The sequence below is a fragment of the Stylophora pistillata genome, chromosome 14, assembly GCF_964205215.1.
Source record: "Stylophora pistillata chromosome 14, jaStyPist1.2, whole genome shotgun sequence".
In the NCBI taxonomy this organism is placed as follows: domain Eukaryota; kingdom Metazoa; phylum Cnidaria; class Anthozoa; order Scleractinia; family Pocilloporidae; genus Stylophora; species Stylophora pistillata.
The window spans coordinates 23,384,414-23,410,529 of record NC_142532.1 but is presented as its reverse complement, the minus strand read 5'-3'; the positions used below and the strand labels follow the sequence as shown (position 1 = coordinate 23,410,529).

The following is a 26,116-nucleotide window of genomic DNA, read 5'->3' as shown; positions in this document are numbered from 1 at the left end:
GAATATTACTCATAATGACATGGTATTGTCTGTCTGCCTATTGGTCGCTGGTATGCAACGAATTTCCCCTTATTTTAACTGATGACAAGTCACGCCCGAAACACTCAATTTTGCGGTCACTTTTTGTTCCTTCAAAGAGAACTGAGTCTTTCATCTATTTGTATTTAAGTGCCACGCACTGTTCGGGATTTTCTCCGTTCATCTTTTCATTGTCAAAGCAACTTGGAGAAAAAAATGTTTAAGGATGGTAGCAACTCTAGTGCCTTCGTGTTGTGGTGACCCGCTGGTTTAGTGAGAGAGGTTTCCTACATTTATCCTGATGCAAGTTTTGTTCTATAGATGGGTAAGAAAACATAGAATCCTCGTTTGATATTATCTGTAATACTTTCTTGAAATTGTATGAAAGGTGATGTTAATTAACTTGTTAACATTTAATATTGTGTGGGAAACTGTGGCATTCAGGACAAGGAATCATTTTGTGAAGAAAACACGGATCAAGCTTTTTCTATTTAAATCTCAAAACAAACATGTTCACCTTGTTTTTTAAGAGTAAGTTCAGGGATGAAGCACGTCTTCGACGGAATTTTTCACTTCATAATTTAATTTCCTTGTTCATTTTTCAAATTCTCAGCCTTCCTCGTCGGTCCCTCTCTGTTTTGTTTTGTTTTGTTTTTTTTCATTTCTTTGGAATTCATCTATTAGTCCCTCAGCAAGCTACTTTTTTAAGACTCAAGGTCTTCTAAAATATAAGCAATTTTCAACTTGCGAAGGTATGGCAATTTTTTTAACACATCTCAGGGCCTGTCTGTCTAAAAGGGGAGAATTTTAAGTTTCAACGCTTTTCCTCCAGTTCCTCCGGAACAAAAAGAGTTTGCGATGAAAAGTTTGTTGAGATGTGAGTTGTATCGACAGTTACGAGCAAACAACGCTGCACTGCTTAAGAATTGTAATATCATTCCGGCCTTGAAAGTCATCAAGTGTTCGTTTACAGTTAACACATGACATGCGTGTTTCTCGTAAAGTGGACGAAAGTAACTTTTTTGGACGTGATAGTTGTGACTTTTTCAAGCCTTGAAAGGAGCCATTGCTTATAACAAATGTCCCTTCGATCCCATCAGTAAATTGAGCACAGGATTTTTCATTATTATCATTATTATTATTATTATTATTATTATTAAGATTTTTGTTTGAAATACAGTTTTTTTGCAGAGCGTGTGTGTTTGCATTTCGATATTTCATGCAGCGGTTTTTAACATGTTTTTAACATGTTTTCAATTTTTTATTTGTTGTATGGTTTTGTTTCCATGTTTTTTCCAAACATCGAGATCACTTCGTTGCGTTGTGTGCCTTAAGTATTTTGTTTATTGTTTTCGATTTGCTTTGTATTTTTTCTTTTTGCCTTCAAACACCAGCCGGTTTTCTTCCAAACGAGCCTAATTGTTCCGGGTTTATTTTGCTTCGTGCTTGTGTATCACAATTGGTGAGATTGTGCGAGACATTCTTTGCTAACGGCAAGAATTGAACTTCAATCCGTTTGTAGAATCGAGTCAGAATGATTGATTGAGCTGCGATCTAGAGATAGTTTGGGGTTTTAATCCTTCGAGGCTGTTTCAGGACGTGGACAATCAGAATTTGTTTTCCTCTTTTCCGTTACTGAAAAACTTCACCTTTGAACTCACCGGTTCTTATTTATTTCCGAGTGCTCTTATTATGGTGTAAACTAACTGAGCTTGGGATTTACTCGTTCAAATTTTTCTTAATCTTGAATTAGCAAACCAACCCTGGTAGTCTTTTTTGATCGTGGAAAAGCCCCCTTTGGGTTTTTTGTTGTTGTTGTTTTTTTTTTGTCATTGTTACTTTCAGTACATTCTATGTCTCCGGAAATGTGTTTTACGCTAGTGGTAATTCAAGAAAATCCAACCTCGGAAAGTATCTGAGCAGTTTGACGTGTAATCTTTGTCAAATATTTTACTCGTAGAGATAATTACGAACGCCATAAAGTCTGTCTCTATGTTTGCGAAACATCCCTGAAAATATTTCGTCGCTTGATTACTCGCTAGCAACTGGAAGGACACCGAGTACTAACGGTTTCCAAGCGACGATTGCACAAATACAGATATCGTTTGCAACGGACTGTCTCCTAAAGAGACGCATACAACTAATTCCTAATTACTAGAGGACTCCCTTCTAACAACTTTGACCAAATTAAAGATTTTTTCTAAACAAACAACTTTTGCCCCCTCTCAAGGCATCAAACAGTGGACTAAACTCCTAATACAATGACACTATTGTAATAATAGAGACAGAAAGTAATAAATTCAAATACGGGATTTATTGCACTCTTCTCGCTTCCGCGGGTCTTTTCTTTTTGGTATCAATGTTCACTCTTCGTGCTGATACGTTCATCTTTAAGTTGGGACCCTGTTGTTTGACTTAACAGTACCTTATGGATATTTTCTTTTTCGTGCAATAAGCGGTGTTATCACCCGGATGATAATTTCAACCGTTTGGTGGCAGGAAACGATCAAAGGGCTTAATCAGGTCATAATCGTTCTTATTTCCTCCGTTTCAATGATGTTGAAATTTATGCCTCCAAATGTTATATGAAAAAGGTGGGCGATTTGTCCCAACCCAAACAATCTTGCCTAGGGTTCGACAAAACCGCGACTTGTATCAGTAAGTTTACAGCAGTGCATCGCAGTGATAAACGATTACTTGCCTAAACAACTTGCACAAGAAACTCTTTCTGAATCAAGAGCATCGACAGGTGTAGAACCTGCGAACTAATTCCTTTCCATATTTGATCTAAAGTGATTTTTACTCTCCATTCTATATGTGCAGTGCGAGAATCAAGTCTTGCAATTTTAAAACAATATCTCGTTAAATCGATGGAAATTACTATCTTGAAACAAAACTTTTAATGACATTTTTTTGGAGATGCCCTTGTTTCTGTAAACTCTTTTATTACTAGAAACGGTGCAATAAAAAGGTACACTAGATCTTGATCTTATCTTAAATACAAACGGAAATTGTGTAAGAACAGTATTGGGCATTTAATGTCATCATAAATAGCGAGGTCTACCTGCCGACTGCTTGGAATTTCACAGCTCGATGATTCTTCTTACTCGAAACAGAGCTATATGTCCTTGGGTCAGTCCACTATTTCACATTTACCTTAGTTTGACTAACGCTCATCAAGGTTTTGCTTTGCTGGTTCTCGAGTACCTCTTTGGTGCAATTTTAATGACAAGGGAAGGGAAGCGGTAAATTTATTCTCGCGTGGCGGTACAAACCCACAGCCTCAAGCTACAGACACAGCGACTCGGTCTGTTTATAAGAAGAAACAGGACTTTTACCTCGCGTTTCTTTAAAACGGAAGGCTCGTTAAGGCTATAATTACTCGGAAATAGAGCTCGTTTTCAAGTAAAACAGAGTATTGGATCTTGCAGCAGACAGCCAAGCGCCAACGTTAAGGGCTCCTTTTATCTTCGCGAATCAAAACGCGTGCCAAGTGTGCGATGAATTGCCCTTATCAGTCGCCATAAAAATAGAGTTCAAAAGCGACCGCCTTTATTGAAAATGCGCCCTGAGTAGGCTGGCTGGCTCTTAATATCAGCTTTGCTGTAATTACTTGACAGAGATTGGCAGATTTCAGTGAAAAGACATTTACCTCTTCTCGTTCACTGAAAAAAAGGCGTTTGACAGTTTCACTGGCATAGAGTTTCTAACGCGAGGAAGTTTACACAGGAAATTTAACATTAGCGGAGACTTTGCAAGTTCTGATGTTCCCGCCTCGAGGCTGTTTATTTTTGGAATAGTAAAGTATTCGCCAGGGCACATGCGGATACAATTTTAAACAGCGAGAAATGAAAGAGTTAAAGTTCAGAATTCAGCCACCTGAACGGCTTATATAATTATCCCGTTTCGCAAATGCAAAGTTTGTCAGATAGTCTGAATGAAACATACAGAGAGCAAATCGAGAAAAACCTTTTGTAACGCGCGCAGTTTGCACTTTGTAGCGCCAAGAATGATTGTTTCCAAATCTACCGGAGACATTTTTTTCCTCGTTGTTCGCCATAAGACAGCTTAAAAGATTTCGAAAATCACAGCGATGATATCGATTAAAACGTGTTCTACGGAACTGTGAAAAGTAAAAGAAAGACAGCATAGATAACGGGGAGATTAAAGAGGAACAAATACACACTCAGTCGGCGGTATTCGCCAGATTTACTCTTTCTGTTGAACCGCGCTGGCTATGTTGATTTTTTGATGTGAACTTCTCACGTTTTTTATCCGTGTGAATTATTCCGTTAATAGGTAAATTGCCTCAGGCTAAAATAAGAAAATTGTTCAATATCTTATGTTGGTTATTAGGTCGTATAATATACCATCCAACCTTTCCTAGTAAATCCATCCCTGAATTGGAACAAAAATTGACAATATACATGAAATTTTCTCATATTTGACAAAGTTGAATTGCTTTTTCTGCAAAGGTGGAGATATGTGTAAGCCTCAGCAGCGTTCACTCTCTTTTCTCAGAAATGCCGTTGGTTTTTTCCATATGCTATACAAACAGAGCAAACAGAATTAACACATACAAAAACATGATAAGGAAAGAAAGCGAAAATTGAATTTTTACCCAATACAGTGTCCGCGCAAACAGTAAACCCGTTGTTTACTTTGAGGGATTTTTTTTTAGGAGAAGCGGTTTCTCTGGTCTTTGAGGGTCTTACCGTGTTTTCTAATACTTTCCTTCTTTCTATTTTTGCCAGCAATTAGAAAAATCGGCTTACTCTTAAACCGAGAATGTTTGATTGTTTTATTTTTCAGGATGCTTTTTACGAAATGACAATTTTCTGAGGCCGAAGAATAAATATTCAATTAGTGGCAAATATATTATAAAGAAAGATCTATGAATGCAAAGTTGGTCTTTGAAGTCGCCGACTTTTGTTAGACGTTAGCATTGTTCAAAATCTCTTTTGGTTGACAGTTCGTTTTCTCAAGTTTGTTGACGAGACTAAAATCCTGTCACGCTGTAACCAAATTTCAAGAGAAAAAAATTGAGCATTTACGAATGATTTTGCGAGCTTCAATACGTCTGGCAAAAGATTGACAAAGGTCCTCCTTTCTGGTCGCCGTAAACCAAATTAATGGTGTGGTTTGGGAAAAAAATACTTAATTGTCCCCCGACAGTTTTTCAATAAAGTTTGCATCATCGGATATTTTTCTCTCTCTTCGGGGAGAAATTTATGAGTTTTGCTAAGTGGAAACAATGTGAATTATAGATAGGTTCCCGCCGATCTCGGCTCCGGACTGGCGCCTTGACTGCCATAATCCCTACGTTTATGATAAGCAAAAAAGAATTACATCACTGGGTTTTATTTTATTCTCCCAGCACCCCCGTCGCTTATTTGAATACAACACGCCGCTAAACCCCGCGTTGATGAAACTTTTTAATCTTGCTAAGCCCTAGGAGCGGAACTTAGCACGATTCAAGTCACTTTATTTAAGACTCAACAACGTGATTTCGGAAATGCTAACACAGTGAAGTCGTAGGATAGCCGGCAAGCAGTAGAGACAGTACGTCCTTACATTGCGCTTTCGTCCTCCTTCAGGAGTCTTTAATGGATAGCTAGCTATTGTTCTTTCCTCGCCTGAGTGTTTCCCAAGAGTCAGCCAGAGGCATGTCATCGCTGTAAGAGTATCTGAGAAATATATTGGCCCACTGTTTCTTATCAGCGCAGATCAGCGATTTCTAAGCCTTGAAGTTAAAGTGTTGAAGTCTATTGGTGCTAAATCTCTATAATACGTTTGCGGCGGTTGAAAAAAAAGTTTTGGGGTTTTGTTTTTGCTCTAAATTTAAGGTTTCGTGTCTTCAGACGTGAACGAAATCTGTTAAAAAAAATTTCATTGTAATAGAGCGGCAAACGCTTCTTTGTTTGGCCAAGACATAGACCAGTGCAATATTAAAAGCCGGTAAATCTACGGCAATGTTTCTTAGAAAAAGGGGGTTTCTTTGGGCAGCGATTTGTTTCAATTACGGGTTTTAGAAGCTTTAACCTACATAATAAAATAAATAGTAGTGAAATATGCACCTGAGCCTGATGAAAAATTGCTGACACCCTTCAATCACGGTTAGAGTGAGAATAACTTGTTAATTGTTAGCCGAGGAAATTGGTCGAAATTGATCCACCAACTCAAAGGATGCCGCTGTCTCGACAAGCGAGGACCATCAATAATTACCCATAAACAGTCGATGTCAGTCTGTCATCACGATCGCTCGGATATCTGAGTGCAATTTTAGTTCTCAGTCAGAATATTGCCGAGACCGTGTTGCTGATAGAGCCAGAAAGCGAGAGCACCGACCGGGGTTGATTAACACAAACACTGCTCCGCGTAAAGCTGAGGTGGACCCGAAGGCGGTCTCCGAAGGCGGGTTTCTAATTAGTAAGCGCGCACGCTTGTTAGAACATTCTGTCCCCCCATAAAACTAACATTAAAAGCGAATTTAAGCTTGCATCAACAAAATGTTTGTATTCTGGCGTACCGTAAAAATAATAGCCGGAAAGTGCCAGGATCGGGCCCTATGCTGTCGCAAAACTGACATGAATTTTTTTCGCCGTGTAAACAGTTGAGCGAAACGCGCGGCACGATAAAAGGTTAACACCTCAAGCATCTTTATCGCGAAAAGCCACAGTATACCTCGTGCACAAGACTCTAATTGTTTATAGCTTGTTACTGGGACAATGGCCTGTTTGCCTCCTTCACAAGTGTATTGCAGAAGCCTTTCTTATTTAAATAAAGGCGGTCTCTTTTGCGAACGATGACAGTACTTTTAAAGGTGCTGACAATAATGTGGCGTGATAACGGAAATACACAATAATATAACAAATGATTTTCTTTCAAGGGTCGAGCTGCGGCTTGTTTATAAAGTGTCTACCAATCATGGCGCGCGATTAGCGGCGGTCCGCTTTGATCATGGAAATCCAATCATAAAATGTCCCTTCTTTTGATTTTGTTCATTACTTCGCCGCCCTCTCGCTCCTCCCATATCATCTTTGATAATAGCACCTTATTTACGATAACAACATTGCTGTGAGAAGTCTATAAGCAATAGTCTCCGCCTCTGGCCTCTCATTGGCGGTCGGCTTCGTTTGTCTAATTACATTTAGTCTGTTTTCCCCGCCACCGGCTCTCAAACCAGCTGAATGCTTTGTGCGTGTATAGAAAGGCAGGTTTCACTTTAGTCTCGGTTCTTGGACGCGAAAGATCGTATTAAGCGCTGTGAATTCGAATTGCGCTCAACAAAAAATAGTCGTCCTCTATTTATTACGAAATGGCAACGGCTGCTCTAGCAAGACCGGAATATTTTCCGTTTTCTCACGTAGGTATTTAATTTACGGGATTTTCAGCGCCTTACGAAAGTCGCTTAAAGTTGCTATTTGTGTGTATTATTTATTAAATCGGTACAGCGTTTACGACCGCCTCGTTGCTGACGGTTTGTCGTTGTTAATTTCTACAGGAATATCGCAAACCTTCTCCGCTGGCCCTGTTAGCTGCCACCTGTAGTAGAATCGGTCAGTCGGGTTCTCACCGCGACTACGAGTGTCACGGCAAGTTTTCCGGCGGTGTTCTGCCCGAGCTAAGCCAACATGCAGTGAACATGAGTCAAATTATGAGCTGTCCCGGAGAGCGAATGCTTCCTTTAACACCGCCAGCTGAAACGCATTTCTCTCCTTTTCAAGAGTTCTACCTGTCTGCCACCCCCAAGAGCCATGTCCATCAGAATTTCGCCGTTTCTCACGGGAGCTCTTCGCACGGACCCGTTTCCCCTTGCATGGCCGCGGTACACGCTTGTCCTGGCTCGACTAGAAGTGGTCCCTTATCGCTGGGCTGCACGGCGGCGTTTAAAACCGAGTACAACGACATTGGAGGCCTTCACTGGTGGAGTGTAGAGCCGAATAAAACTGTTGTACGTAGCCCGATCTCCAGCGCAGTTCCGCCAAGTATGTCCGTTGCACCCACAAGTCACATCTCGTCCATGAGTTATCATGCAAACCCTGGTGCAAGTTATCATCTCGCCAGCCCATACAACGCTGCATCTTTGTCTAACCAAGTAACAGGGACTAGGAGATGCAGAAGGTGCCGTTGTCCTAACTGTCAGCTCGCTGCCACAACCGGGAACACTACTAAGAGAAAGCAGCACATTTGTCATATTCCTGGTTGTGGGAAGGTCTACGGCAAGACATCTCACCTAAAGGCTCATCTTCGCTGGCACACAGGCGAAAGGCCGTTCGTTTGTAACTGGTTATTTTGCGGCAAGAGCTTCACGCGATCTGATGAGCTTCAACGGCATCTGAGAACACACACCGGCGAGAAACGCTTCCAATGCGCCGAGTGTGGCAAGCGTTTTATGCGTAGCGATCATCTCAGAAAACACCAAAAGACTCACCAGAATAACATCAAGAAAAGCGCAGATAAAACGGAGGAAGATCGCATCAAAGAGGAACCAGATGTAAAAGACATGTCTCTAGAACTCAATATTGATGTACAAGAAAGCGAGAGGCTGGCGCAGTTGAGTAGTGTACTCGCCTTGACGCCGAAACAAGATGAAAACGACAACATGGACGTTCAAAGTGTCGATACTTTTATCAACGTGGAGCACTAACTAAACTGACAATGAAACGGCCAACGGCCGAGAACAAAAAAAAAAAAGAACTCTGCGGACACGAGATATATTTATCCTAGAAATAAACCACTTTAATTTTACCGCATTGTAATATATTAAAACTCGAGAAGAATTCGTTGTTGTAGGAAAAATTTAAATATATCCTTGCTGTAACCAGGGAAGGAATATTTTATTCAGAGGATTCGAATATTTATACTAGTGCGTGGATCGCACGTAAATTGAAATTGGTTCAAATAAGTATCCGTCTTTACGACAGGGAAACGAAAATTGTACAATTCCATGTAAATAAGATGCCTGCTTCGCTAGAATCCTGTATATTAATCGTAATCGAAAAAAGAATAATAAACACTTTTTATAGTTTATCTCAATACTTTTGTGTGGGTTGAGAGATTTTAAAGGCGTATGTTTATAACAGAGTTGAGCGGGGCTCTTTTGAAGTCCAAGATATGCCAAAATAGCTTTAAGGGAAAAAGGTTTCACTTTCCGGTTAAGTTTCGATACGTCGGTTTGATTTGCTAAATGGGATTCAACGCAAAATGCACTCACTTACGAGACGTACTCACAAGCTCGGTTTTTTGCATCTATTGTGAGGCGGTTTTAAGGCTGCTAAAGGAAGTCTTCAAGGCGGTCCCTTTGAACAGTCTGTTTACAGAAATGCGGTATTATTGCCAATTACACGAGAGCTGCTAATTATGCCTTCGACGTGCCTAGAGAAATAATGCTTAAATTTTGAAGAAATCTGGCTCCACCGATACTAATAGTGTCGACCGCATTTACTGATAATTTTCTGGTGTGCCCCTTTTATGTCTCCTCTGAGAGTCACGAAGCGATTTAGATTTTGGGTGACTTTTACACCCAGAGGGATTAAAATGAAAATTTGTTAACGAGAATCTATCGTTACTGTGACTTTTTCAATTCACTCATCTCCATCGTGCAGATATAGGATGCTTTATTTCTTTTTTGATCCCTAAGCTCGAATCAATCTCTTGAAAAAAATATTCATTGTTAAAAACTGTGATTTACAAAAGTGCTTATGACAATGTCCGGACGGAATAATTGTTGTGAACTTCAACAGGACATAGGAGCCGACTTCAAAGGGTTTTCTTTTCATTATGGAGCCAACAAATGGCTCAGGCTAATGATAGCTTGAGACAAAAATAAGCGGAGCGCTGTTAATTTTCAATGTGATTTTATTGAGATTATTCCAACTGAAAGGTAACACAATATATTTTTCTTCTTCTTGTTTCTTGTGAAGGAAGGCTGTTATTGCAAAGTGTGCTTGTGTGAACACTGAAAACGTCAGATCTGAAACGAAAAGTTGTGTAGAGTTAAATTAAGCTGTAAAAGAACTGAGTCTATAACAAGGCGTGGTCGAGCAGATCTAAAACAGTTCTACCAGACAACTGATTCGCGAGTGATTTCAACTGTCACTTTAGCGGAGCATAGAGTCTCCGTTTTCTAGCCACGTGTGGAGTAGATCATCTAATTCCATGTAGGCATTTTTCAGGCAGCGAATTGTCGTTCTACCAAGATTCATGCCACCTCAAAGAAGATCAAGTGCAAAAAAACGCACTTTAAATTAGAATGCATCGTTGCTAGCTTAACTTGAGCCTCGTCTCCAAAACTGTCGCATGTTAGGGAAATTAAGCTCCGTTCTCACTTTGACATGGCAGCTGTACAAAGGTGTGAGTTTGTTCAGGAAGACATTTCTTAGTCGCCGAGTACAGTAAAGTAACTTTCACGGGCTGAAATAAGGGATCGTTCTTGAATTGTACCCGCTGGCGAGTGGCGTCTCTTCCAGTTTATCTCAAAATCTCTTGGCTTTAAGCACAATCAAGAGAAATTTTCAAGACGTTAATAGCATTTTATTTACAAATTTGTAATATCCTCTGGTTTCGCACCCCCTTGAAAAGTGTTAACGAAACCACTAGCTGGGGACCTGTATTTGGCACGAGGTCTTAACATGTTCACGCCATTCGACTGTTCATAAAGATGTAAACAACATGCTCACAGGGCCATTCTTTAAACTCTGAACTCAGGGAAGAAATTCTTTTCAAATCTCCGCTCTCGATAGACTAAATCACAGACTTCCTTTAAACACATCAGGCCTCATGTAAACAGATTTCTTTATATACTAGGCTACTCACAAACGCATATTTCGTCTTTAAACGCACCAGTCTTGTCGCCTTATATTTCACTCCATCGCCAAAACAACTTCGCAACCGCTTTCTCGGCTTTTCTTAACCTCACAAGAGCGAATTAGCTTTTTGATTTCGTCGTTTACTTTCTAAATTACTTCCTTTCTTGACTTTGTCATTGTTGCATTGCTTTTTCTCACCCGCTCTCTAATTAATGTTTGCTTTTCGTCATCCGGTGTGTGTCATTGCATGCGTATGTGACCACTTGACAAGCTGTTTTTCAAAGCGCCCGAAATCTTGGCGTGTAACAACCGACTAAAAAAAAAAGTTCAATAACAAAGCCTTGCTTATAGTTTGGTCTTGCCTTTCTGTATTCACCTCACAGCGTAACAAATTTATGTAAAATAGAAACCAAACAATTAGTCAAAGAGTCTACAGACTGGATCGTATTGTATTGTAACAAGCGCAGTTGCCTGTATTTCTCTCATACCCCATTACAAATGATTGAGGGTACAAAAGGTCAAACTAAGTTTTTGTAAAATGGGACAATTTGAATTGGAAATCTGACAAGTCTTCCGAGTAGAGCTGATGCGATTCCTTTCTAACAAGCCCTTTAAAACCACTCAAGGCAACATCACTCTCGACGAATTTAGCACACGCAATTTTTTCCGCCATACATTTTGTCATTCGCTTGTGATTGGCAGTATCTTCTAAGGACTCTGTGAATATCTTTTCATGAACCAAACCTTTGTTCATTTACTTGGCAATTTTCTACCTGTTTAAATTGAAATTCTTCAAAAGTCACCCACTGAATAGGATTTCATGAATTAACAACGAGTCGTTTTGTGGTACACGCCGTCCGCTTGTATGTTGTAACGCATCGGGGCGCCGCGTTGTAACTCAGCAGGAACTCTGTGTGAACTCCACCTTTTCACAGCTTCGACAAGAATTTCACCGCTGGTGTCCGCACCGTTATTATATACATGGTTCTTTTTAGCACTCAGTCATCCAGCTTTTATACATCACAGAGCGATTTGTTGAGACATATCTGCCCGGCTTGATCGGAATGTCATTCATTTGTGGCCAGATTGCAAATCGCATTTCCAAAGTCCACAGCCACACGTGGCGGACATTGAAAACGCTAGCGGTTTTCAAACAAAGTTGACACCTAGTTGTGTAGGTTAGACCTAATACGAAACAGTCTATGGTTTATTAACAGCACGATTACTTATTTGTTCAATTGAAACCTTTTAGTATAACAGCTCTTCTATGTAGCATTGTGTTCAAAACGCCTTCGTTGTGTTTACTGCAGAGATGCTAGTTTATACGCTAACAATTCCAGCGTTTTCTACCCGGTCTTTGCGAGGAAGAGGCGCTCTTTAAAGTCGTAGAATTCTTTCCTTTTTTTAAAGAAAGGAGTTGCGTTGGATAAGATTTCAAATTCAAAATTTTTCTACTCACACCATTAACAACTTTGGGAAGTAGTGCACTCGCGCATTTAACTTTGGCTTTGTGTTTTGACGGTCTTCTATCATTTTACAAGCTGTATCTTTTGTCTCTCTATAAATATCTAAATCCGTTTGGTGGTTTCCTACTTCTCTATCATAAATATGAAAATTAAATTTCATATTCGTAAGCCGTTTGTGCGCAAGGATTGCTGGCTGAGAAGTGTGGTACGAGTCTGTGTTCTGTGCGGAAATCCTAAGCGGCCATAAATTGTACAAAAGATTACAAAGAAAGCAAACTCGAGTTTTCCCTACCAGAAAGTGACCTGTTTCCTTGGATGATTTCTCGAATGATCCAGTGAAGGATACCTGAGTCTCTTCTTCATTTGCAGTCATCTGTGAAGGTTAAAATTGCTTACGATTTTTGTGAATATCTTACAGTCATCTCAAAGTACGAAGCAAATGTAGTGATCGTTTCAAAGTTGTGTGTCGAAATAACACTTGAAAATATTTTAAACTTTCCTAGGACAAGAGCTAGCTATTCACATCCGTTCATCTTCATTACCTGAACAATAAAAGCAATTGATATACTTCATTGAGTCGATGTAGTCTTTTTAATGAGCATGTGTCTAAGATATAGCGCTCTGCTAGCGGACATTTAAAGCAGAGATTAGACTACTTTATGTTGTACGTCCAATTCTCACCTAACCTAAATGAGTTTTTATGTATCGACCGCGTGATAGAATTTTAATTATTCTGTTAAAAAAGGTGGTCCTTTTGAAAACATGCAAACCTTTAGTTCTATGCTTATTTTGAATGCACCAGTACTTGCTCACGACGAAGTGGACCTCAATCGTGTGCAGTGTAACCTCAGAGTTTTTCAATATTTCTTGCGTACATGTTTGCGACTGGTTGTTGCTGGTTTTTCCGTCAAAGAGCGAAATAGCTTCGCAGTTATTGAATAAAATGCAATAAACTCATACAACATCTCAAATGTTATTAATTCTTTTTTTCTGTCATTGATGTCATACTATGATAGATTATAAGTTGTATTATTCAAATTATATAGCTTTCCGATCCAATACAAGCCATGTAGATTAAAGGACAATATAAGAAATGTTTTAAATGAAAAATTCCGCAGCAATATTTAATTTTCTGTGCTGGTAGTTGGCCATTGCTTGGAACAGTTTATTTACGTAAAGTTTACAACATAAATACCAACTTGAAGATTCAAACGTTCCAAATTTAAGTTTTTTGTCGAATTTACAAGGAGATTTTTCTGTTTACTTCAGAAATAATGATTATGGAAAATAGTATAAAAATAACACGTGATACTATTTTTTTCATGGCGCCCGCCAAACAGGCACGCCTCACAAGTCGAAAATCTTGTCAAATCATACTTAATAGACAGGACTTTTCTCAATTTGTAAAATTACTAGTATGATGAACATTATCTTGTAGGATCTCAGAATCTCAGAGTCCATCTTGTTTTGCGAAAATGCCGTCGGCCTTTCTGTATAGTTTAAAGCGAAATTTAAAGTAGGTGATATTTATCGAAATCAGAAATGCGGAACGATATGCCAGTGTTCGTATTACAGCGCAATGTAGACCAAATCTTTGAATTCACTAAAAATATTCTCTGTCATGAAAGCAACAGTTGACACGAAACCCGTAATTTGTAATAATTTAGACATAGTAAGTGACAATCACACTTAACCATTCCTTCCCATTTGGTTGCATTTCTGTGCTGACATCTTTAGCAGTTGTTAGAGAAGTAATTGTCAAAAGTAAGATGCGTAAAAATGAGTCTTTTGGAGAATGCTGTGGCAAAACTCACTTGGTGCGAATTGAACAGCAAATTGTAATCGTTTAAATGAAACGAGTCTCGAGAATGAAGAGGAGATTTAATTTTAATATATTTTATGTAACATGGGGCTTTCTCTGTTGATATTTTTGCCATCATACTCGAGTGCTAAATTAGAAAGAACGCAGGTAACACTTGTAAATCAAATAGGATTTTAGGAATTTGAAACGGACCCCGCTAAATTTACTGCCATAATATCGCTTACTTTTTAGCGTAGGCTTTAATGTTTTGGCTAAATGTTTTTGTATTGTGACAATAACACAAGATAGACAGTTATTGTATCAAGCGATATTGTGTTTCTCAATTAGACCTAGACAAGCGCTAGCTTGTAATTTACTTGTGTCAGTGGTACTGTGTTTAATAGTTCATTTCTTTCCGAGAAATCAAGGAAACACTAAATTATAAAACCTAGAGGTTCAGATTAACAACGAGCTCTCTATAGCATAGTTGGTAGATTGATTTGACCGCGAAGTCTGAGGTTGGACTTTTTGTTGGGAGCTTCGGTTTTTTTCTCCACCCCGTGCCTGTGATAAAAGCTGGACATCTTCCTTTATCAAACAATTTTTTGCTCCAAGTTGAGATCTATTAGCAGTTGTTTTACTGTGACACCAATCAACTGCTGTTGTCCATAGCTATTAGCTGGTTACAGTTAAACTGAAAAATTCACAAATTACAAATAATTACTTTATCCTTCTCGTTTAGATATAGCATTTTTCTTTCATAACCCTACCAGACGAACAACTAAGGCGCAAAAATAAGTATTATTTCTCATTTAATGAACTGTCATTTTCATTGTACAATAGAAACATTCAAAGCGATATGGCTCGTTTTCTGTCGCTCATTGGCTAGTCTTACTGAAATAGCGTGACGCTAAACGGTAGGTTTACATTTTATTTGAGAGCGAAGCTTGCGTTGCTCTTTGGAACAAAGACCCCAGTTTCGTTAAATAGAGAGATGTTTTATATCAGGTAACGCTGCAAATAACTCGAAATCAAAGTGCTATGTAATGTAAACCTGTTCCATGTCCCTTACTTTGTAAAGCAAACGAAGGCGGGCAGGAAGACCTGAGGTCCGATTCCACTTTTATTGAAGACTTAAATTTCTTGGTAAAAGTACATATTCACTTATATCTCTCTATGTTCCACGATTTTGAGAAATTTTACAAATCTTACTTTGTTGTAAATATACATTTAGTGGTGAGTGGTTCAGTTTTTAGGTTCCTTTAATTAAAATACGCCCACTTGCCATTGTATTATTTTTAAAAAACTTGTTTGGACCAACGCTTCGCTAGTGGCCAAGAGTTTACTTATCATCAAATGTTATTGACTCAACTTGAGATCCCTGGAAGCGCCTTGTGTATCTTATCTTACCCGAATATTCCTTAAAAGCTCTCGCGTCTATTTCAACCAGTAAACAACTTTCAGCCGTGTCAACATTTTTCATTTCCTCTGTGTTGTCACTCATTTACTTCAGCAATCGGCCACCCCCCGGGCAAACCCTTAGTTTCCCTTAAGATGTGTTTAGAAATATATAGAGTGGTAATCTTTTCATCTAAAATAACTCTTTTTAATGATTTTAATGCTTAGATAATTCACTTTTTGTCCTGTGACTTTTGAACATTATCCGTTTTAAAACCACAGGAGAGAGACATGACAGATTGCAGTAAAATATTTCAGAGGCCGCCTCCTCAAACAAATATGGGTGGACTGACACACAAATATTTACAGCATTCGGTTCTGAGACACTTTGTAGATGTTAAAATAAGAAGTTCCGTGTTTTTGAAATTAACTCTGTAAAGGAGAGAATTCTCCAAATCTCCGTTCAATAGTATTGTTGAAAGTTCTTTTCTGAGATGTGTTTCCGGGAAAACAAGGAGGTTTTTCGCGAATAATGTATAGTTCCTGTTTTTTTTTTTAGAGTTGCAGGCTCTAAGAAATACATTTAAGTTGCGCAATAGATCAAGGATCTAAGACAAATTGAAGGTTAAATAAGTTTTTTTTTATTACGTGGAATAAGTTGAGTATAGAACTGCCCAGAACTTTTCTAAATCGAAGTTTGATCAGATCAAGCGGAAATGTATTCCCTGTATGAGTGACAAAAAAAAAGGAATACTCTAACAAACTGTGTTTAGTCGTTAAGTCTGAAAGAAATTTTTACAAAAAAGTTTTGACAATATTAAACATGGGCAAGGTTTTTTTTTTTTATCCTTGAACTAAAAACAGAGGTAGCATGAAAGCTTGATCTGATCTGACTATATCATGATTCACTGTTTTAGGAAAGAGTACTGTAGTGCTGGGATGTGCAGCCAATTATGTTAGAAATTCTAAAAGGAAAAAGCCAGGTCGGGAATGTGGAGCGTATTTCGACATTGTCTCCGTTCAAGAGAACGTAAGAACAAAGGATATCTCAAGAAGTCTGTGAGAGCTCAAAGTAAAAACAATCAAACTGCCTGAAGCGCGAAAACGTCAGCGAATAAGTCGCGATTGGGTTTGGGTTTGCTTCTGATTGGATGAGAGGTTGGCGCCCATTAGCGACATGAAATTGACTTAGTCTAGATCATTCTGACGTTTTCAGAAATGAGTTTGACGTAAGAGAGAGAGAAGAGAAGAAAAGAGAAGAGAAGAGAAGAAAGAGAGAGAGAATCTTTGGAAGTGGGTCTATATTCAACTCTTTACCTCTAAGACTTTATATAAGAATTCTTCACACTGTCTGCCTTACGTTTCTTGTAATCTTTGCTCTGAGAATTTGAAAAAAATAATATGCTATCGTTGATATTTGTCTTTCTTCTCACCACCTTACTTCCTGAAAATGTATTGATAATGGGAGAAGAAATTACTCTTTGGTCACATCTGACAGTGAAAGGGTACAGAGATTCAGTCTCGTAGCTGATTTCCTGTCCTGCTAGAGCTGACAACTTAGAAAACGTCTCTCATAGATCTGATAGATTTTGTAAGAGCTGACTGTGGTTTGTTCCTGGAAGTATTCCCCAGCATTGTGTTTAATAAGCGACACTTTCCTAAAGATTGTCGAGAGCCTTCACGAGCAGATCGGAAAGAGTGGCCTTCTTTCTTCAATGTTTTCGTATATGGGTATAAATATGTATTTGCAAATATTTCGAAAAGTTACCTTCGTGTAGGATTAATACAACTCTTTTGTAAAACCTAACGCTGCAGATATTCCGATATTTCAAAGTGCGTAAAGGATCGTGGGTATAGGAAAGGACTTTGATGAGTTGTAGGAAACTTGCAAACCGCAAAGTTGTTTTCCTCGCTATGCAACATGACTGTGCTGATCTTAATGATTCTAATATAGTTTTAGCGTGTATGATTTTGTAAGAAAAATTCTTAAAGATAGGTGGCAAAATCACGCTTCATGGAAAACCAGCTATCAAGTCTCATTTGATGCATAACTTTTCTCAATTATCATCCCAAACTTAGGCGTTATTTATTCATTAATTTTTTTTTTAATTAAAGCATTAAGAGAAAACTTTTCTATTTTGTTATTCCTTTCAACACCTAACTAGTTTTCTAGTTATGAAATTTAAGATGTATCAGTCAGCTTTATTGTTTTTTTGCATTGTAATTAAATAAGTACGTTTTCAGCAAGAGATAAACCTATTTCATCAAACTTCAGTTCCCTCCCACTTGCCCCGTGATCGTGAAGCCTTCATAGAACTATTGTGTTCATAACAACTCGTTGCCTTCGACGATGCGCAAACAAGAAGACATAGATGGGCCTTTTTAAACCATCTTCTTTTTCTTTCGTATTTTTATTACTGTTAATGATTTTTTCTGACGTAAGTAAATTCCATGCAAGACAGCTATACTATCACTAATGATACCTTCCAATCGTGCTAAATTTGGCGCTTCTCTTCGCAAGCTGGTGTCATATTCATTTTTGCATCCATTCTTAGAGTTATTTTGAACTTTCAGTGCTGGTTTCCTACTTTTGAGGCGATTCTGTGAGCAAAATGGACAAAAAAAAAAGTAGAATTGTTCTTTTCTTCCATCTACAGTATTCACGATCCTTTCCTCTTTGGTTAAGGGAAAAATGGCGGATTGCTGAGTGCATTCACGGTTTTTTTACTATTTTATTAAAACTATATGACACATTTTGCTGTCTTGGTGTTTTACTCTTATTTAACTCTTTTTTTAAGGAAAGCTATATGTAAAGGTGTATTCAAACTCAGTGTACTGGCAATGTGGGATTATAGTTCTGACGATCTCAGGCGACTTTGGCCATTTGTTATTTGTTATTGAGCAATCCACGCGAGAAGGAAAAGATCAAAGCTTCTAGAATGCTGTCAAAACTTAAAAAAATGCCTTGCACCTCGATAACGTGCTTTCTAAAAGCAAGAATCATTGGATTTATGACAGTTATAGCTGAAATCTGGTGACTTCCCTGGTTTTAAGGCCTGTTCTCTCGATAGAGCAAATTGGCGATTTAACAGCAGATATTTTCGTTTCTTATTTCTCATTCCTTTCTGCTTTTCAAAATCTTTGATGAACACCGGTCGACGAAACTAAGTGTTAGTTGAGGTCTTTTCGCCTTTACTTCATCTCGAAATTTATAGCTGCTAGTCTGGTGGAGAACTGGTGAAACAGTTCGGTTTTAGAAATCTTTCATCCAGATTGAAACCGTCGCTGCTCGCCCATGTACCTTGCGCAAGATTCTGGAAATCTTAACGAATTTTCTAAACTCTCCCCTGAATTTGAATTACCATCAAGTGATAGCAAAAAGTCATTCCTTTTTGCTGAAAGACAATTAATTAAACTGAGACATAGCGCCGAAAGTAAACATAGTCTGGATTTCACTACATACAGCAAAATTAAGATATTTTGCTTAGGCTGAGTGTGTCACCAGTTACATTCTGCTATTAATATACACTCAAAAGAAACTGCTCAGTGTTTTGTTATCACTTCTCCGGACGATTCATTTGGTAACTTCTATTTAAGAAATCGACATGAATGAACACTTGTGCCTACAGATTGTTTAGAGGTTTAGATGCAGCTTTGAAAGAATGGCCTGCCATCTTCAATGTCCTCGTCCTTGGGTACCAATTGTATCGCAAATATTTCTAAAAGCTACCTATACCGCATATAGGATAAAGACAACTCTATTGTAAAACTTAACGCTGCAGATATTCTGATATTTCATAGTACGTAAATGATCGTGGGTGTAGGAAAGGACTTTGATCAGTTATAGAGAACTTGCAAACCGCAAAGTCGATTTCTATATCCTGGAGGGGAACAAAGCTTCTTCCATGAAGTATAAGTCAAAATATAAGAGGCACTTCCAATTAAACTTCGCTGCAGATTTTTAATTCAAAACCAGTTCTTTCATGTAGGTAAAACTTTTCAGTTCAAAACTACTGACTCACGGAAATAAATCATTGTTTTCCAGTAGACTTTCAACAGAACAACATGACACAGCGTTCATTAATTGATGTTAAATCATAACCAAGTCTTTTATTATTTTGCCTCTGCACGTAGATAAAACTTTTCAGTTCAAAAATTCTGACTCAATCCGAGAAATCATTGTTTTCCAGTAGACTTTCAGCAGAACAACACGATGTAGCGTTCATTAATGTGTGAATTTCTCGGTCAGACAAATGATATCATTTTTGAAGACAGGTACCTGAATTTTTCCGAAATAATAAATCACCTTGTAGAAAGCCACAAGATCTATTTGGGTGCATCAGTTCTGTATTGATTATGAGAAAAAACTCCAAGAGAGGTCTTCACGATGAACTCTTTAAAACGAACACATATCTCTATCATTTATATGTTAGTAAAGAGCTGGCTGTCTTCCCCAGAATAGCACCGATATTTTCGTTGCTCAGTAGAATCAGGTAAATGATATTATGTAATGGGAACTCTATCAACTCACGGATAACTAATGTGTGCATATAAAGGAAGAAAAGGAATACTTTTCAAACAAAATAGAGATATAGAACAACTTTTTTACGAACGACTGACAAAACTGCAAGAATTAATTTAATTTTTGCTGTATGTTTCTCACCAGTTGTGCGATAATATTTGCATTTGCTTATAATGGGGGTATTTTTCTATTTTCCTGTTGGACCTACACAGAGATTGGAAGACATTTGATAAAATAAGGGATTAATTTCTACAATGCATTGCCAGAGTAACTAAATAGTAATGGCAGATCAGAAATAGCTCGATTGAGGCAGTATGCACTCTTCCTTTGAGTAACAGCACGTCGCCTCTTTTTGACAAAAATGAAAAATGATTTCTTAAAGATCAAATAGATATTTGAACTTGGGACTACGATGTAATTGCCAAGAAATTCAACTTAACTTTGTTTTTTCCAAGCTGAAGTCTGATCATAAAACTTTTCCGAGCAATTGCTAGATTTACGTAACATGCTGAAATAGTGTTTCGATAAACTAAGCATTGGTGGATTTGAGGGACTTGTTCACAAATTGGCCTTTAATGTTTTCCGTTCGTCATTTCGCTATGCTTAGTCGGTTGAATTCGCGCCTCAAAGATACTTTTGTTAGTAAAACAATGAAATATTTGCTCATTACCCTAAAGTAGGTTGCACAACATTCGCTTCCCGAATAAATATTTTTGGTACAACGGACGTAATCATGCGTAGCAGGAAAAACTATGTGTATCTTCTCTAAATAGCAGTGATAAACACGAATAGAATTGCTGCAGTTGTAACAAGAGATTAAGAGATTACCTTTAAAAAAATCTCTGCACAAAAAACACAATCTCCAGCAAATGGAAGCTGTGCGAATGAATGCGATGAAGAATTTGACAAGATCAAATGATAAAATTATTCAAAGTGAACCTTTACGTACGTGAAATGTGCTTCTTGATGTAGCTTTCAGGCCGCTCGATTGCTGTATTCAACAGTGAATTTCGAAGTTTCTTATCCATCTCTGATGTCTGTTACATATTGTTAATGGTATTGCCACTAAAACTGTGATTACGACTTCTTCAAGCGACCAGTTCATTGCCACTCGAAAAAAGGAAGTCGTTTAACAAAGCTATCAAATGGATGAAACTCAGTGATAATATAAAGTCTTTATCCTCGTTCTTTTGGTTTATTAACAAGACAATACCAAATAAAAACCGTCACCAACATCTATGACTTCTTGATCAAGTAATATCTGGTGATCTTTAAAGGAGTGAAATTCGTTATGAGCGCAGGGTTTAAAGCGTACACGTCCTTTTCGTATTACGAGCTTCATTCGAACGGAGACGTCGAGTTAAATGATGGTATTTGAAATCTTTCATATCAAATCCATCTATGTTTTGAGTTAAAGGAATGGGTTGAATTTAGAGAGGAGATCTTGAATGATGTTTTCAATTTACACCTTACATTGTGAACTGAATTACTTTGATCGAGTTAGAGCGACAATAAATCAATTACATTAGTCACGAGACTCAAAGAAAATGGTTGAGAAGCTATACTTTAATTGCAGATCAGTCCTCCCATCAATGCCTGTTTTATAAATTCTAAATACTTTGCTGAATTACTTTTATTATTAAATCTTTAACGTCTCCTCAAGGATTACACGTAAGATATTTCCTTAAAGCAGGTCTTTACACGCAATTGTCATCTGCGTTGTCTTCGACGATTTTAGGACTAATAAAAATCCTCTGAGGAGAATTTAACAAAACTGAAATATTTTCTAATCCGTTTTCATCACTGTGTGTATCATAAAAGCCATGATTGAAGCTCATTAGCCTTACTCCAGGGTAAATCAAAGATTTGGGGTATGCATTCGCAAAGTAATATTTCGAAACTCATTTCCCAAATATTTTCTTCAGTAATAATGAATGTTTTGCGTCGATACAATACAAGAACAGCTGGACACTGATGACAATTCAATGAACAGAGGTTTCTTTTTATGTTTTTGCTTCCTTCTCTGTTGATAAATTATCTTTTTCGAAACAGAGTATTACCGTAAACAATTTACATGCTCAATGGTTCCACATGTTTAGGTACTTTCGTCAATTTACATTTTGTTTTTATTTTTCTAAATAAAAAACATTGCATGTAAATAATCTAGAGGGAATTAAAAAGAAAACATTTGGTTGCTTCATGTGAGTTCCCAAGACCCACATGAGCTAAATTATTAAAGGCTGATAGTTTCGAAAGAAACTGTTAGGGTATATTCGCTCCGACGAAGGGCTAACGCTCGAAACGTCAGCTTTTGTAATTATTACGGTGGCCAATTTACCATTTCAACTTTATATGAGAATGATCCTTCGCAGTAAAGCACTATTTGAGCAAACAAGAAATTTTTTTCAGGTCTGATTTTCACTATTGCTCAAATAGTGCTTTACTGCGAAGGATCATTCTCATATACGTCTCATAACCGCAGTTCACACATATGTTTCATATGTTTGTTGTTGTTTGATTTATCATCCACGGGTTTATATCGAATTAATTTGATGGCCTGCTCCCAGTTGGCTTGTTAGCTCAATTGGTAGAGCGCTGCACTAGTATCGCAGAGGTCAGTGGTTCGAATCCCGTACAGGCCTGAAATTTTTTTCAGGTCTGATTTTCACTATTGCTCAAATAGTGCTTTACTGCGAAGGATCATTCTCATATACGTCTCATAACCGCAGTTCACACATATGTTTCATATGTTTGTTGTTGTTTCATTTCAACTTTGTTGATATATCCAAATTATGAGCTAAATTATTAGTTTTGCTCAATATATCTACACGGTCTAATTTGATCGCCTTCTGCTTAAAGATATGTATTGCATTTAATCGTCGTTTGGTTAATTTCGTGTTATTCATAACTTTAACAGAGGCAGTCTCATTAATTAGGTAAACCTTCGTTCTCTCCAAGGGGCACATAACATATCTATAGAATTACTCTACAGTATTTTTTGTTGCTGAAATAAATGTTTCAAGTAAGAATCACCTCTTAGCTAAAAACGTGACAGAATGTGTAATGTATTAGACTGAGAACTCAAAGAATGATGGATATGGAAAACGAAACACTGATTTGATATTTGCTTTTGATCTGTAACTGATAATTAATAATTGATAATTGATTCGATATGCTTAAAGTAAGTAGAGGCTTGGTAATTTATTTGCACAGTTGCTGAATGTCAACCCCCCCTTTATCTTTGCCACACGAAAAGAACAATTTTAAACCTGACACATGAATGGAGTCAGGCGTAATGCCGTTTCTTAAGCAAGGTGTTTTCTTTTTGTTACGGTAGCTGAATGGAATGTTTTCACTAACACTCATGATTTACATACATCATTCCTTCTGGTCGGGACCTTTAACCTTAGCACTGGTATTGCTTTAACAGTGCGAAACAAGAACAGACCCGCTTTCTATTCATTGAAGAGCACTTTGAGAAATAGATATTCGACAGGCTGTTTTCCATTACAAACTATTACACTAAACACGAACGTGCCAAGATGATTTGAACTAAAGGCGTTTGTTCCGCTGAAGCTTGGTGCCATAATCTCAGTTTGTTTTTTTTTTTTTACCTTACATCGATCTTACTTAAGTTGTAAATTTAAAACGGAATCAGTTAACTCCTACAGACATTCGCATTTGTAAAGAGAAATAAAAATTCATTGATATCAGAAGTTGCTTTTCTAATGGTACTCGAAAAACTATAGCACATCCTTGAGAAAAGTGTGTTAACAATTAAGATAGTTCTATATCACAAAAAAAATCCCTTAAAACAATAACTCTACCGGTTTAGTGGAAGACCAATATGACCAGTGTCTGTTGCTTTTGAGTGTCAAACGGCGGGGCTAGTAAACCGCAAACCCACGAAACCGGAAAAAAAGCAAGATGACCCTCTCCCCTCCTTATGCGACCCCACCCACTTCCTTCCGTTTCACGTTTTAATGTCTATCCACGATTCGTTATGATTCATATTTATTGATCATTTACATTTTCGCTCTCTTCTTGTCTAAAATCTGTTAGAAGCTTTTGGAAACGCTGTCTATTGACAATCTACGCTCATGTCGCTATGTACTGCTACAAAAACTCTGCCTCTTTGGGTTAAGCAACTTCGAATTTCTGCATAAAAATTTTCGTCTGTTCGCCTCGACACGAGCTGTCAATTACACCAGGAACGCACTCGTTTGGAATAGTTGTTATGGCAAATAAGAGTGTTTTTTGTAAAGTCGATATCGCCAGACTCCGGCGACACTTGAAGTGATTTTATTAGTGAACTTTGGTCGTCTATATTGTTACTATCCTACTTCGTTTACTTCTTGAAACGTTGATCAACCATGGGTGTCCCTGGACTATCTGTGCGATATTGTTGTTGGTGATAACTATTTCGCATTTGGAAATCATCCATTCATATACAACCGAAAAATAAAAACGAAAAAACCGGCGAGCAATTTGACTTTCGTTCTTTTGACGAATGGCAATTTTTTTAAGGCTAATATAGAAATAAAAAAATTTCTCTTCGTAAATGATTTTCAAACAATCTATGGTTTTTCCATTTGTCTCATTTTTTATATTTTGATTTTCCGACGCGTAAGAGGAAATGCAAGACTGCGAAGCAAATCTGACACAGTCTAAGAAATCTGTGAAAACGCTGAACTTCCATAAGGCTCACATCTAAAATTAACCTATCAGCCGTGATCGACATGTGACTTCTCCATACCGTATATCAATACAATACCCAGAAAACAGGTAGAATTGACAATCTTATCGCGTGGAGGATGTTGTGTTAATACCTCGAAACAAAACCAGTCTCTTAACTCACTTAACTGAGGAGAATTGCTTATTGTATCTTTGAAGTTCAGTGAGTAAGATTGCATGTCCTGATAACGAAAAATTCAGACACTAACATAATATAATTTGCGAATTGCGCAACTTAGGATAACAATTTTTGAGATAAACTATTCCGAGTAATTTTTTTCCTCACACCATTTAAGAATAATGGGAATATGCTTTGAGGATAGAGTTCGTTTACCATAGTTCACAATAACTTTTATGTCATTCCTCGTGGATATATGGATTGATTTTACTTTAGTCCGGCTAACCATGTGTTTTTAAAAGTGTGATGATATCATAACTAGTGTCCTGTGAATTTTTGTCTGATAAGCATTCCAGTAAAACCAGTTTACAGTGGAAGTAAATTGTCTTTCGATGCCATGTTGGTTCCTCGTGATATAATATGGCGAACGCATGCCAAGAACTTCGGCTCAAAATGATTTTAGTTTATAAACTCGACCTTGAAAAACGCCCTAGAGCTAAAATTTGGTCATGAGCCTGTTTGATTTTATATTTGGCGCTAGTTGTGCAAAAAAATTATATTATCACGTGGACTATAAAACAGAGTTTGAAATGTGAGGTAATGCTCTTCTATTTACTATTCCCCCGTTTTGTTTGAGGCAAGCAAGGCAAGCTTCACTTTTGCAAGTAAAGAGAGGCTTAAATTGAATAATTTGCCTTCAGTACAGGTGGTGTAAGCTCTAGTCCTCTTGTATGGCTTTTTAAGACAGCACTAGTTCACAGTAGAGATCCTTGTACATCTTAAACATTAGAAAAGCATACTTACCACTTTGTATTGATCTCTTCCATTCCCACAAACTTTAAAGTGACCACTCATAAAAGCGTCTTTTTTTCTTGGGTGCAACAGTACCTCTTAAGGCTTTGAGACCCTTCAAAAAAAAAAAAGATTTAAGAGCATCCGGCGAAACTACGCTATCAAACCATCAATGTGTTCGGATGTCAAGCGAAATAGTTTCGTTTGTTTCTGTCGGTGGATAGAGCCGACAGTTTAATTTGTACCTGAATAGAGTCGGAAATCGACAAAGAACACATGTGGATAGTTTTAATTAACAAGAGCAGCGTGTTTCTGAGGCCTGAACCAGCTTCCGACAGAAAAACCGTGCCTTTTACAAAAGATAGACCCTTGGAAATCTTCTGTAAATAAAACTATATACATTAAACAGTATTAAATGCGACAAAACGATTTGTGGACGAAAGAAAATTTATTTTT

General features: G+C 37.7%; 1 protein-coding gene and 1 long non-coding RNA gene across 15 annotated transcripts in view; one reads left to right on the top strand and one right to left on the bottom strand.

The window, feature by feature from the left end:
- The window catches only part of LOC111325632 (transcription factor Sp5), a 14,291-nt gene extending 5,234 nt beyond the window's left edge, over positions 1–9,057 (top strand). Inside the window, exons 1-2 of one of the 3 annotated variants that reach the window (XM_088745072.1) lie at positions 305–343; positions 7,523–9,057. In XM_088745072.1, coding sequence (XP_088601198.1) covers positions 320–343; positions 7,523–8,668 — 1,170 coding nt within the window. In that variant the 5' untranslated portion in view covers positions 305–319 and the 3' untranslated portion in view covers positions 8,669–9,057. Of the gene's footprint in view, positions 1–304; positions 344–7,125; positions 7,385–7,522 lie in introns of those variants that run through there. The other 2 variants (XM_022929466.2, XM_022929465.2) reach the window with 2 other exon arrangements.
- Positions 7,520–26,116, bottom strand: LOC111325626 (uncharacterized). Of its 12 annotated transcripts, none has more exons than XR_015995342.1 (4): positions 25,673–25,926; positions 16,812–16,873; positions 12,588–12,668; positions 7,520–9,994 (listed from the first exon to the last, which is right to left on the bottom strand). It is a non-coding gene; the product is annotated as an uncharacterized LOC111325626 (long non-coding RNA). The 12 variants fall into 12 exon arrangements; XR_015995340.1 differs by lacking the exon at positions 25,673–25,926 and adding an exon at positions 20,966–21,240; XR_015995339.1 differs by lacking the exon at positions 16,812–16,873 and having other exon boundaries at positions 25,673–25,884.